We start from the raw sequence: 13,344 nt of genomic DNA, 5'->3' as shown, positions 1-13,344 counted from the left end.
CCGTTCTAAAGGGAAACTAGCCAACTGCGCAGGTCAAATTCGGGTGCACAAATTTATACGTGCACAAACATTTCCAGACTCGAACAAAAAATATTTTTCATAGCACATGAAGCATAGTTAACAAAAAAAATATTTAGCTAAAAAAATAATAAAAAAATGGATTCGAGGTAAATCAACTTAAGAAAGCTTTCGCAAACCTTGTTTTTACTATTAGTTGTAGGCTATAGGCACAGAGAAAAATGGAAATGTGTCTTTAGGCCTAAAAGAATATGTACACAGTATAAACAAAGAAACGTCAAAATAACCTCACTTTTCGAGTTTAAGTTTTAAATGTTATGATAAATCATACGGCTTTTCAATATTGTACCTTTAAGAAGTGTTAGATATCTACAATAGAAATACATTTAAGGTATGAAATTACAATTTTTCGAACGTTTCAAAAGCTGTCATAGTTTTAGTTTTGTTTACTTTTTGTCCTAATACCGACCAGTATCTACTTGCGAAACGGACTTTGATAAAAAAATTAATACTTATTGCATTAGTTCTATGGCGTTCAATTATTTTAAAATCTTTAGTTATTTAATATTAAGGTGATACTTCTTAGAGTTCTTAGTTTTTATATCAATTTATACGACTTATATATATGGCTTTGCATTTGTCATATCTTCAAATAATAGAAAATTTTATTTTACAGTAATAACAGTAAAGTTATACAATATATATTTATAAAATTTTATTAACTCTACCTGATTAAGTCATGATTATTGAAGTGTTTACAACCGCAGTGTTCTATAATTATTGGAAAGTTTTCAAATATGGCTTTATACAATGCCGGTAACGATGTGTCCTTAAACAATACTAACGACTTGTCAAACGATACTCATATTTATGAAGACTTGTCTATAATTCCATTAGAAAAGGACGGTTTTGGTAAGTTCCTCTCAAGATATGTATAAAGTTTCCTAGGTTATTTTGTATTAAATCAATATTCCGTAATATATTTATGAAGTAGAATAATAAAACGCACATTGTTATAATTTTAAAACAAATACCACACACTAATTGTTATTAAAGCAAAATAAATTTACAATGAAGTGATAAGATTTAGTAACATATTATTCATTCAATGATAAGTTATGATATTGACTTACAGAAAGTGTCACCTTATTAATTTATATGAATTGTTACAATCTATGTGACATGTTAAAAGTTTACTAAATGTGTATTTTTTTGTTATACATTATAGGGCATAATCTTTCTTCTAAAAGCTTCAATGTATAGAAGATTAAATGGAAACAACAGATAGGCATGACTTTCATTCATAATATGCTTCAACATTTAAGACTTAATTTGTGTGACAAAATTTAATGATGAAAATTGACTTTTTTAATATTAAGCATATGGTATTAACTTATTTCCTTGTACAGGTTGTGTATATATCTTAAATATTCTACTGACATATTTATTGTTAATTTGATTTTGTATTTTCTACTATATGGGCACCACTTATTTACATATGTTATCCACTTAAAGTAGCACATGTTTTGGTATATGTTTTTTTAGACTTTATCTTTACAAATCACAATATGAAGAAGAAGCTATATGTTTGTGATTTTAATAAGTTTAATTTTTCAAATAGCAATATGTGAATTGTGCGGACGTGTTGGTCGTCGAGGTCAATTTTATCCACGGAATAACAAATTTTGTTCACTGAGATGCCATGCAAGTAGTACAAGACGACGTTATTGTAATTGGAGGTTTAAGCTAATGGAAGGAGCTGAGCATATGGCGGGTCTAATTCCCTTAGAACCATTGCCACAATTACAGCATTGGCAGGCAAATTTTAATGATTTACAGGTAAAAAAAACTTATATTGCTTTACATTTGACATAATATTAACAAAATATTGCATTTGAGTAACACTTTTATGTGGTGACAAGTAGAGCTTTAAAATAAACTGAACATACTGATTTAAAGCATATTACTTACAAACAATTACTAATTTCTTAAATATTGGTGGAAAAATAAGTATAAATTTAATTAAAAAGCTTTATTTTTTATAGGCTGGCCCAATTAAGCATTCAGCAGCTTTAGTAGCTAACAGCTATGAATGGAAAGATGAACTGTTTGGCTGTGATTTTCTGGCAGCTCCAGTCAGCTTATTCAAGCATGCTCCTTTACATGAAATGTGGGATAATACATTTGAGGGCATGAAAGTGGAAGTAAAGAATTCGGATTGTGAAAATTTTTCTGAAAAATTGAATGATTACTTCTGGGTTGCAACAGTGTTAAAGGTAATTAATGTAATTTAACAAGAAACTTTTGCCAGCCATAACATTTCAATCAGTGTTGGTTTGGAAGAATAATTTAATATAAATTTAAAAACTAAACATTATGCATGTATTTTTTTGTAACTTAGTTTAAATTAATTTGAAATGTAAATTATATCTAAGACATTGTTTATTGTTAAATATGTCTAGTAATTATATAATAAATTTGGGTGTTTTAATTGTGTTCTTAATATAATCAAAATTGTTTGAAATGAACAAGAGATAACAAATATATCCTATGATATATTTAATTTACAGGTGAAAGGTTATATGGGCCTTTTGCGTTATGAAGGTTTTGGAAGTGATGATTCTAAAGACTTCTGGGTTAACCTTTGCTGTTCTGAAGTACACCCTGTAGGTTGGTGTGCGACCCGTGGTAAGCCCCTTATACCGCCACGCAGTATAGAGGATAAATATACTGATTGGAAGAAGTAAGTATATTTTTTGTAAAACAAAATGTTATATAGACTGGTATAAAAGTAATATATGTCAGTTCACTTGTAACACTAATAACCACTTAAGCTAGTTATATTTATTTTTATTATGTAGTGAAAATATTTGCACAATATTAAGCATTATTATAATTGTATTTATATCATTTTACAATGGAACACATCACAGATCATGTGATCTGTGATGTGACAATAAATATGTATTTATTGTTATAATTTTTTATAATATATAACATGAATTATGTTCTTGAAGTTTAATATATTATATTGAGTTTCATTATATTTATAATAAATTTGAAAGGCAGTCCAAGCTGCACCTTTTTTTACAAAAGATACATAAATACAACTACACTGTTGGTACCTTGTTGGTTGAAGCAAATTAACTTATTATTGAATTTTAAAGTTTTTTTTTATTTTAGATTTCTAGTGAAACAGCTTACTGGTGCACGAACATTGCCAGCAAATTTTTACACTAAGTTAAATGACAGTCTTGTATCAAGGTTTTCAATAGGATCAATAATGGAAGTCGTAGATAAAAATAGAATTTCACAAGTAAAGGTGAGAATATTTAATTGTATAAATTAAAAATATAATTATTGTTTTGAGAAATGTTCTATTTAAAATTTACATGTATTGGGATAAACATATTATTAATTTATGTGCTTATTATAAACAGGTAGCAAGCGTTTGTGAAATAATTGGTAAGAGATTACATGTGAAATATTATGACAGCTCACCAGAAGACAATGGTTTCTGGTGTCACGAGGATTCACCTCTTATCCATCCAGTCGGCTGGGCGTTCAGAGTGGGCCATCCACTGGATGCACCTCAGAGTTATTGTCAGAGAGTCGCAGCCGGAAGATACATTCCTAACGATACTACTCCTGAAATGTTTTACAAGTATCCAAGTGATGAACCACCTTTATTTTCGGAAGGAATGAAGCTCGAAGCCATAGATCCTCTCAACTTATCGGCCGTATGCGCCGCAACTGTGATGCAAATTCTGAACGAGGGTTACATGATGATTAGGATAGATTGCTACCCAGCTGACGCTTCTGGTGCTGACTGGTTTTGCTATCACCAAAGGTCACCGTGTATCTTCCCTGTGGGATTCGCCCTTTCGAACAATATACCTCTCGTTCCTCCGGCTGGGTGAGTTAATCAACCACAATGTGTTTTGTGGATGTTGGCTTATTAAACCACTTGAAATCTACAATCGAGCTTTTTTCCTGTTCGGACAATTTGCGTATTTTGCTGAAATGAACGGTAGAAAGCCATCAGCTACTCGTCTATGTATATTATAAATAATAGTATAATATCCTGTTTTTGGCAGCACGTCGGCGGAGCAGTTCCGCTGGGAGGAGCACCTGCAGGGCGCGGGCGCGGCAGGGCGGGCGCTGTTCGCGGCGCGCGGACACGTAGTGTCGCACGGGTTCGTGGCCGGCATGCGCCTGGAGTGCGCCGACCTCATGGACCCGCGCCTCGTGTGCGTGGCCACCGTCGCGCGCGTCGTCGCCGATCTGCTCAAGGTACCGCGACTCAACTAACGTGTGACTGCAATCGCTTGAGTTTTATATTCGAATAATTCCAACCTTTTTTGTTAACGTCGCATATTTGATTGTAGTGCTAGTTGCGAGTAAGTCAATTTCTAAACGATGACGCAGGTGCACTTCGACGGGTGGGGCTCGGAGTACGACCAGTGGCTGTGGGCGCACAGCACGGACGTGTACCCCGTGGGCTGGTGCCGCGCCGTGGGGCACCGCCTGGAGGGCCCGCTGCAGCCGCCGCCGCGCGCCGCGCGCCGCCCGCCCGCGCGCGCCGCCCGCCGCCGCCGCCGGCTCGGTGCGTGTCTCAGCCACAGGGGTGAAGACTAAGATACTACTTTGACTTTAATTGATGTTATATCATCGGTCGAGATCTTTTGAATGTTTTGAATGTCGGCATGGTTAGGTTTTAATTAGTCACCGGCCGGGCGGCGCTCGAACTTGACTTGTTTACTTGGCTACTAGTCCTTCTCCTGAGAAGTTCAAGTTAAAGATGATTGTTTAGTCCGCGTACTCATTTAGACCATTCTCCGCTTTTTATTTAGCTTCTTTCTTTAGAAGTGGTACCGTGAAATATTTCATTTGTTTCTATGTGAAATTACACAGATCAGAATTAGTTAGTCTGACAAAACTACCCCGCGGAAAGCCTTCAGAAATTGGTGCTCTTGGCTTAAGTTGTTCCCAATTTTTGGTGCTTTCTGTCTTTAAGATGATTACTTGTAAATAGCTAATATAGTTAAATCTCAGAGTTACTTATTATATTAGTATTAACATGGATAACTTTCGTAAATTATTTTACCGAGATATGAACGATATTAAATAAATAAAATTCTGCCCTTTGTTTGTCTACTAATTTGTATTATGTATATCTGGATCAGAGAAAAGTCGTGGAATCAAATCCAAACATCTTACATAGAGAAAGGAGAGTGATTTTGGCCAGAAGAAATTTTAATTGAATAGAGTCTGAAACCAGATTCAAATCATTCTAACATTTCCTTTCGACAAAAGAATAATTGACATGACTAATGAAGTAAAATACAATTCATTTGATTTAATTTATTAAGACCGTCGAAGAGTTTTTAGTTTAATATTTTTTTCAGCGACGAAAGTTTCTTCTCAACCTCCAAACACAACCGAAGAGAGTTCTCAAAATTCAGACATAGGAGACACAAAGAGTCTCTCACCGCCCACAAGTGTGTCCGAAGTATCAGCGGACACGGAACTAAGACCCGAGGAACAGACTTCTTGCGTTAAGATGGAAGTAGACCTGGAGCCTCAAATTGCACCGGTTGAAGAACGACTTGAACATGTTAACCAGGATAAATTGGTTAGAATTTATGCTTTTGTAACTGATAAATATTTTTTGTATAGAAAATTATTTCATTGCCCATTTTTTAATGTTAAATATTTGTTCTTTGTTTGCAAAAAAAAAAAAAAATTAAATATTATATTATTCATTTAAATATTAATATTTAAAAAGTTTCAAGCTAATATTATAATTAAGTGAGTTATCTACTAGCTGTGAAGACATACATTTTAATGAACAGCATTGCATTATTAATTACAAAAGTCAAACCGAAATGTCATTTCAAAGTATTTAGTTATGATAATGATAAGCTTTATTTATTTGCAGAGTACTCCTGCTGATGTTTTGCAAGATTGCTCTGAAGATGTAAAACAAGAAGCACCAGAGACACCATTGAAGAGTGAAGACGATAAAGTGATACCCAGACTAGTCAATACCAGTGTACCCCTAGACATACTAAATTCAGTTGACCCAGAAAACTGGACGACAGTCGACGTCGCCAAGTTCCTCACAGTCAATGACTGCCAACCATATTGTGTTAACTTCAACCATATAACAGGGTCCATGATGCTCCAACTATCAAAGGATGAAATAATAGAGCTCCTTGAAATGAAAGTAGGACCTTCTTTGAAAATATTTGACCTAATCCAACAATTAAAGTGTAAAATTAAGCAGCCTCAGTGTAGATTACTCGGTAGCTTCAAGTAATATTTGCTTTGGGATGAGTTATCCTACATAAAGAGACTTTTTAGGTGATAATAGTTTTAGTTTGAGCAGTTTAAAATCATTACACAATGAAAACTGCTTTGTTAGTGTAGCTAGCAGTGTTGAATGACTATTTTATAAAATAGTATTTGCACATTTATTGATTGGATTAAGAAAAGTGCATTTTTTTAATGATAATCATATTTAAAATATTGAAAATAACTTGTTTATAAAAATTTGAACCACATCTTTTAATTTGGCCAAACTTGACGAAAGAAGTTTTTATTCCTGCAAGTGTTAACATAATATTGTAAGTTACGAATCCAGTTGGATAAGCTTTGTGTGGAATTGCGAGCTAGATTTTGCATTTATTTGTATTTTATGTTTTTCCTATATTTATTAATAATGAATCATTAAAAACATATGATAACACGCTTTAAGGAAACAACGCGTATGTTATGATAAAAATAATAACCATTATTTCATCGAGTTATAAATTAATGCACAATCCATTGAATGGCACTATTGCCTAACTTATTTAAGTCGAAATTTTAATACGAGTCGCTTCATATAAAAAAAAAATGATATTTTATTCAATCTTTTATAGTTCAACTTTTAAAGGGTACTTTTATTATTGGACTTGTTATAATCAGTGTTGGTTTTATATTAGTATAATGTATGTCGAATTGAGTATCAATTTACAGAAGTATATTTTTTCAATTGAAATAAAGTAAGTTTAACTACTTTTTGTAATAGGAACTGCAGGTTGTTATTAAATATACCAAACTTTTTACAAAGAAACTAAAGAGGAAAGAGGTCAAAAATTTATACCTGAATTAATCTAAGCTTACAATACGACAGACATGATTCAATAATAAAAACTAGTGTCATTACCAAAACTAAACTATTCGAAAATAAATTAATGTAAATACCTCGCTATTGTATTACTAGGTGTATTGTGATGAAAACTCGAAGATATCAAATCGACTTCATTACTAACTTTAAATTCTATTACATTCTACTTACTACCTATAACAAAAAGAAATAATGAAATTGCTGTTTTAATAAAATAATATTGTTTGATATAGAAAATCATGGCAATAATATATCCTAATTTGATTATCGTTTTTAAACCTGTAATAATATTTTGACTAATATTATAATGAATTAAATATATATAAATTATTTTTGTTTCATTGATATGTCGATTTTTAAAAGACCAGGATTTTATTCTTATCTTTGGAAGAAAAGATAAACATATTCAAACTAGTCGACTGTGGTTATTTTAATTGGTTAGAAATTCTATTATGTTAGAAAGAAATACAAACATTCCTAATTCTAAAATATTTTGAATGTTTTAGCATCACCATATATAGTGTAATATCACTCGTAATAAATAGACTGAACTCCTAAATATTGTGACTATGAAATTTTAGATGATAATCAAATTGCCTTTGTTTAAGTGACTTATATTAATATGAACATATATCATAGAAATACACGTGTTTTAGTGATGATTGCCCTGGAAATAAATAATGCTGATATAGTTAATGTTTGTTTTATTATTTATATATATAAAATACATAATATTGGACGGATTATTTATTTCGGAAATAATTTCGTTAATCACCAGAAAATATCTTTATTTGTCGATAAATCTTGAAGTATTTGATTCGTTAATAACCTGTGGACAATAGAAATTATTTATGAAAAATTAATCCGAACAAAATTGGGTGATTTTTTACGTTTAATCTTAAAAAGCTAGCGATTTACATGAACATTAGAATGAGGTGGCGCATTTGCTCGCCTATCTACCATAAAATAAATAAAATGGATCCGTGAGTGTAAAAAAATATTATGTAAGGTCAAAGTTACGCAATGAGTTTTGTAATGATGAAAAATGCAAATCACATAATTATACTAAGATTCACACTATGAGACATGACATTTACTAAGGTTCTCTGGATATATTCTTTCACCTGTCACCCTATCATCGCTCGGTCTCTGTGATCAAGTATGCTCATAAGCAGCCCGTAAATGTCCCACTGCTGGGATAAAGGCCTCCTCTCCCTTTGAGGAGAAGGTTTGGAGCATATTCCACCACGCTGCTCCAATGCGGGTTGGCGGAATACACATGTGGCTGAATTTCGTTGAAATTAGACACATGCAGGTTTCCTCACGATGTTTTCCTTCACCGCCGAGCACGAGATGAATTATAAACACAAATTAAGCACATGAAATTTCAGTGGTGCCTGCCTGGGTTTGAACCCGAAATCATCGGTTAAGATGCACGCGTTCTAACCACTGGGCCATCTCGGCTCTTTTCGGGTTCTCGGTTCAAGTATGCTCACTATAACTATTTAACAATATAATTATATATGATAGTCAAAGTCAAAGTCAAAAATCTTTATTCAATATAGAAGTGTTTGCACTTGCTTATTGATTGTCAAAAATCTACCACCGGTTCGGAATTTAGCACCTCGGACCTGAGAAGAACCGGCGAAAGAAACTCAGCGGGATATATTTTTTTTATTTTTTTTAACCATTTTCCATGTAGGTACAATGATAAGTATATTTTAGTTGTTTGAAACAGCCTGGAGGCGATCATTTCATTCCCAAGGTGTGCAGTCAACTAAAAAGTCATTAGTGTTGTAATATCCTTTAGCACACAAACGCTCTTTAACGAATCTTTTGAATTTTATAATTGAATAATTTTGAACGTTTTCTGGGATCCTGTTGTAAAAACGTATACATTGCCCCAAAAAAGAGTTACTAACCCTGTGTAATCGGGTACTTGGAGTAACAAGTTTATTCTTGTTCCTAGTGTTAATAGAATGTACGTCACAATTTCTGGGAAAATCATTTATGTTTTTGCGTACATACATAACATTATCAAAAACAAATTGAGAAGCGACAGTCATTATTTTAATTTCTTTAAATTTACCTCTTAACGAATCTTTTGGGACCAGGTTATAAATTGCACGAATAGCCCTCTTCTGCAGTACAAAAATAGTATTAATGTCAGCTGCATTACCCCAGAGTAGGATGCCATACGACATTATACTATGGAAATAACTGAAGTACACAAGGCGTGCCGTATCCACATCAGTCAAAAGTCTAATTTTTTTTACCGCATAGGCTGCAGAGCTAAGTCTATTCGCCAATTTATTTATATGGGGGCCCCATTGGAGCTTAGAGTCTATTGTCATACCAAGGAACTCTGTTGATTCTAAAACATCTAATGCTTCCCCGTTTAAACGTACACTCGTTTTGACACATCTTACATTGGGATTCTTATAATTGTATTTACCTCATTGTATGATTAGGAACTGTGGGGGCGTATAAAGCGCAGCACAAAAGATTTCCTGATCTTTGAGCATGACATTTGTGATATTCGGAACACCAGTACATTTCACTTACAGCCCCATCAATAACTTCTGTAAAATTATAAGATTTTTAAAAAAATATATAGAAAATGTGAAAAATATAATTTGTGAGTAATCGGAGCATGTTTGTCTGTTAGGCTGTGGATACACAATGCGAAGTTTTCTCCGCGTGACGTGACCGTTAATGTAAGTGGATTGAATTTACTATACAACAACATTAAAATTTACCTCTGTCATCTCGTTCCAATTTGAACTCAGGTGCTAAATCTCTTGCTGTCGTTACATAGAATGTTCTCAAAATATCTATACGATGGACCCCTGACATTCCTCGGCTCTTTTGATTCGAACCATGCAAATGGCGGGAGAATACACATCTTCGTTTGTTTATATTCACTACCATAATTCTGAAAAAAAAAAACTGAAAATGAAATTATAGAAATGTATGTTAGTTAATACTAAATAGTGACAATGAGGAATTTCGAAATCTGTGGCTATGTTATTATATATTATTTATTAAAACATAGAACAACTTATGATGCAGAAGTTTCGTACGTTTTTTATGTCTTTTTTTATGCAGCTGCTTAGATAACCGGTCAGTAACTTTTTTTCTGCTCACTAAATTAATTCTCTGTTAAATCGTAACAATTTAATTAATCTTCAAAACCAAGAATCTTCTTTTATTTTTGCACATCTACGTCTGGAGTTCTTCAAAATGAGACCATAACTGATTTTTTGATGTGCAGCTATCGTCCTAAAATCACTGGGACAAAAATGAGCTTACGCTATTAATATGTAAGATGCTAGCCGTGGCCGCGACTTCGTGCGCTTTTGAATTTAACAAAAATGTTATTGTTCATTCGCAGATTTTACTATAACTTATTAATTCTGTATTAGACAGCTTTTGTCATATTATGTCGTTGGTAGGAGGAACCCGACGTGACGGCGGTACTGGACGTGGACAGTATTTGGACATTGTAGCTTGAATTTATTATAAAAGTAGCCTAAGTTACTCCTTATTACATCAGTTATCTGTCAGTGAAAGTCTTGTTGCTAGCTTAAAAGGATGCATACCGCAAGGTTTCGGATTGTAGACGACTAGACATAGGAAAAATTCATTCAGTCACATAAGGGTATGAAAATTGCATTACTGTGCAACACAAATAAATTAAATATATATTATTTTATTTCATTCGATTTTAGTAAAATATTAATAGAATTAAATGTATAATAACTTACCCTATAAACACAGGGTCAAATGTGATGCTCAATGGAAAATTTCTAGGCTGTATAAGCTTTGCTTCTTTTATAATATGCGCATAGCTTTCCCAGCATTGAAGGACTATTTCATCTATTTGAGACAGTGGTGGAGTTGCTCCACAGATCACCAAAACATAAACATCTGCTAGAAGTTTGCAAGTTACTGCTCTAAATGCCACCTAAAAACCAAAATTTATTGGTAGATATAGATTATTTAATTATGTTTCAGTGACCTATATTACTCCACTTTATAAATCTATTGTGCAGAATTATGATATGTTATTGTTCTTTCAATGTTTGGCAAAAAGTGTAAACAAGGATTTTCTTTGTTGCATCAAATAAGCTATCTTTTATAGTTATATAGTTTAGGTTGGACCTGGCAGATGGCACTTCGATCAGGAAATTATGAAAAATGATTATGTCCCCTGTCCCTGTATATGAATACAACAATACTTATCAGTCAGCTAGCACAAAGCTCTCCTATCAAGTCATACCAACAGTACCAAATAATTTTATCATTGGATCATTATTTTATTAAAGAAATATTAACTTTTAAACTTACATTTGGACTCATTTGAGGCAAGTAAATAAGAGAATCCCTTAAAGGGACTCCATCTTGAGCAGCTGCAAGCAACAGAAGTAATCTTGCTTCTCTTACATCCAATTCATAAAAATCTGAACTCGTTGCCACCAAGTGTCCATGTATACTTAGACATGCCCAACGACCTGTTACAGTTTGTGCATAGTTATCTAATACTTGCTGTAAATTACGAATAAAACAAAGTAAAAATTTTATTATTCATCTACTATGAATTTGATAGAAAATAAATCATACTTGCAACTGTTGTGCCTGAGGACAAAGCATACTCTGAATGGAATCTAGAACAATTGTTGACCGAGGCACTGTATTAGGATCCAATGATTCCAAGAGATAATCTATTATTGGATAACATTGTCTTAAATCTCTCTTTATTTGATCAATGTTTTTCAAATTCTCTAAATCTTTTTTACCAATAAAAAAGACCATTGCATCATGAATACATGACAGCAGCAGTTCCAGATCATACTCAAGTCCACCAGTTGCAATTCCAATTAATGTGACACTGAAAATCAAGTAAATTGGTTAAAAATAAAGTTGTACATGTTTATAATCTTATTACAATTTTATCCTACCTTTTACAGAATTCTTTCCAAAGAATTGTACCATTTTCAACCTGAGTGTTAATCAGGGACAAGTTATGACACTTAGTAAACATGTTGATTCCATGAAGAGATGCAATTGTTGAAAATTGAATCTTTTTTAAAAAGGAAAAAAATAATAAACAATTAATTGGGCACATCATGTACATAAATAAATACACCGTGAATGTGAGCCGAACCCAAAGGTTGTGGGTTCAAACTAAAGCAAGCAACGCTGAATTCTCATTAGCTTAATTTGTGTCTATAATTCTTCTTATGCTTGGTGGAGAAACACAACATTGTGAGGAATCCTGCATTTGTCGAGATACAAATTGATGATGAATAATGAAATGATACAAATTGAAGATAGGGAATATGCTCAAAACCTCTTGAAAGGAGAGGAGATCTTAACCCAGTTGTAGGACGTTTACAGGCGATTGTTTACTTTTTTTTAAATATATTATATCTATTTAAATATTAAATCATTATTGTTCCAAGATATTTAATATGTATACATGAGAATTGTTACTTAATTTTGCTTTGACACTGCTGTAAGTAAAAGACTTACATTATCATTATTGCCGCGTTTCCTTGAAAATATAGGTACACCGCTTTCGGATGCTACCGCTATTGCTATTACGGACATTATAATTAAAAAATTGTTAAATTACAATACGCAAAAGAAGTGCACTGTATAAATAAATTTAATTAAAAGTACTCTGATACTTTTTGTGATGTCTACATAAATGAGAAATTAGACTAGACTTTAGAGTCTTGAATACAAATTTAAATCGACACAAAGAATAATCTAAATTGTAATAAACAATCTTTATTTATGTTTTGCTTTTAAAATTAAAATAATTCAACTTATAAGTTGTCTTGTCAATTTGCTTAGTTTTTGTTTACATTATTTCCTCTTGGAAAAGATAAAGATATTCCGTTAGACAGCCCATATCACAGACTGTTGAAATATTTATTATAATACATAAGGTTTACGTCATATTCAGACTCTGATTTTGGATTAATTATTAATAGTAAACTAATTAATAATTAATATGGGTAATTTTTTTAACTATTCCTTCTTTTTTGTTTACAATCTATGGTTGCGCTAAATGCTATCTGAGTTATGACTATTATACCTTTATCTGTGGATGTCGCATTTTGAGTTTGACGTACTACGTTTTT

At 32.6% G+C, this 13,344-nt stretch overlaps 2 protein-coding genes across 5 annotated transcripts; one reads left to right on the top strand and one right to left on the bottom strand.

The window, feature by feature from the left end:
- The first annotated feature begins 286 nt into the window (after window positions 1-286).
- On the top strand, window positions 287-7,888 carry LOC125066545 (polycomb protein Sfmbt). Of its 4 annotated transcripts, none has more exons than XM_047674661.1 (11): window positions 287-409; window positions 695-930; window positions 1,640-1,857; window positions 2,064-2,294; window positions 2,589-2,761; window positions 3,202-3,340; window positions 3,459-3,934; window positions 4,116-4,311; window positions 4,447-4,624; window positions 5,427-5,653; window positions 5,960-7,888. In XM_047674661.1, exons 2-11 carry the CDS (start codon window positions 816-818, stop codon window positions 6,338-6,340), a joined length of 2,334 nt encoding a protein of 777 aa, XP_047530617.1. In that variant the 5' UTR covers window positions 287-409; window positions 695-815; the 3' UTR covers window positions 6,341-7,888. The 4 variants fall into 4 exon arrangements, with proteins under 4 accessions (XP_047530617.1, XP_047530619.1, XP_047530616.1 ...); XM_047674662.1 differs by lacking the exon at window positions 287-409 and adding an exon at window positions 464-590; XM_047674663.1 differs by lacking the exon at window positions 695-930 and having other exon boundaries at window positions 294-409.
- Window positions 7,882-13,010, bottom strand: LOC125066562 (protein fuzzy homolog). The gene is made up of 8 exons (XM_047674689.1): window positions 12,728-13,010; window positions 12,154-12,275; window positions 11,816-12,083; window positions 11,543-11,740; window positions 10,960-11,159; window positions 9,952-10,127; window positions 9,648-9,774; window positions 7,882-8,021 (listed from the first exon to the last, which is right to left on the bottom strand). Exons 1-8 carry the CDS (start codon window positions 12,803-12,805, stop codon window positions 7,964-7,966), a joined length of 1,227 nt encoding a protein of 408 aa, XP_047530645.1. The 5' UTR covers window positions 12,806-13,010; the 3' UTR covers window positions 7,882-7,963.
- Between the last annotated feature and the right edge of the window lie 334 nt (window positions 13,011-13,344).

Source organism: Vanessa atalanta, chromosome 9 (genome assembly GCF_905147765.1).
Source record: "Vanessa atalanta chromosome 9, ilVanAtal1.2, whole genome shotgun sequence".
Lineage (NCBI taxonomy): Eukaryota > Metazoa > Arthropoda > Insecta > Lepidoptera > Nymphalidae > Vanessa > Vanessa atalanta.
Note: the sequence above shows the minus strand (reverse complement) of the source record. Positions and strands in the feature narration are given on the sequence as shown.

Excerpts from the sequence above, each read along its gene's own strand:
- LOC125066545 (XM_047674661.1), top strand. The coding sequence starts at position 816 with ATGGCTTTATACAATGCCGGTAACGATGTGTCCTTAAACAATACTAAC. Across the intron at positions 3,341-3,458 it reads ATAGAATTTCACAAGTAAAG|GTAGCAAGCGTTTGTGAAAT; the intron begins GTGAGAATATTT and ends TATTATAAACAG. Across the intron at positions 5,654-5,959 it reads ATGTTAACCAGGATAAATTG|AGTACTCCTGCTGATGTTTT; the intron begins GTTAGAATTTAT and ends ATTTATTTGCAG.
- LOC125066562 (XM_047674689.1), bottom strand. The coding sequence starts at position 12,805 with ATGTCCGTAATAGCAATAGCGGTAGCATCCGAAAGCGGTGTACCTATA. Across the intron at positions 12,084-12,153 it reads TGGAAAGAATTCTGTAAAAG|TGTCACATTAATTGGAATTG; the intron begins GTAGGATAAAAT and ends CTTGATTTTCAG. Across the intron at positions 10,128-10,959 it reads TTTGACCCTGTGTTTATAGG|AATTATGGTAGTGAATATAA; the intron begins GTAAGTTATTAT and ends TTTTTTTTTCAG.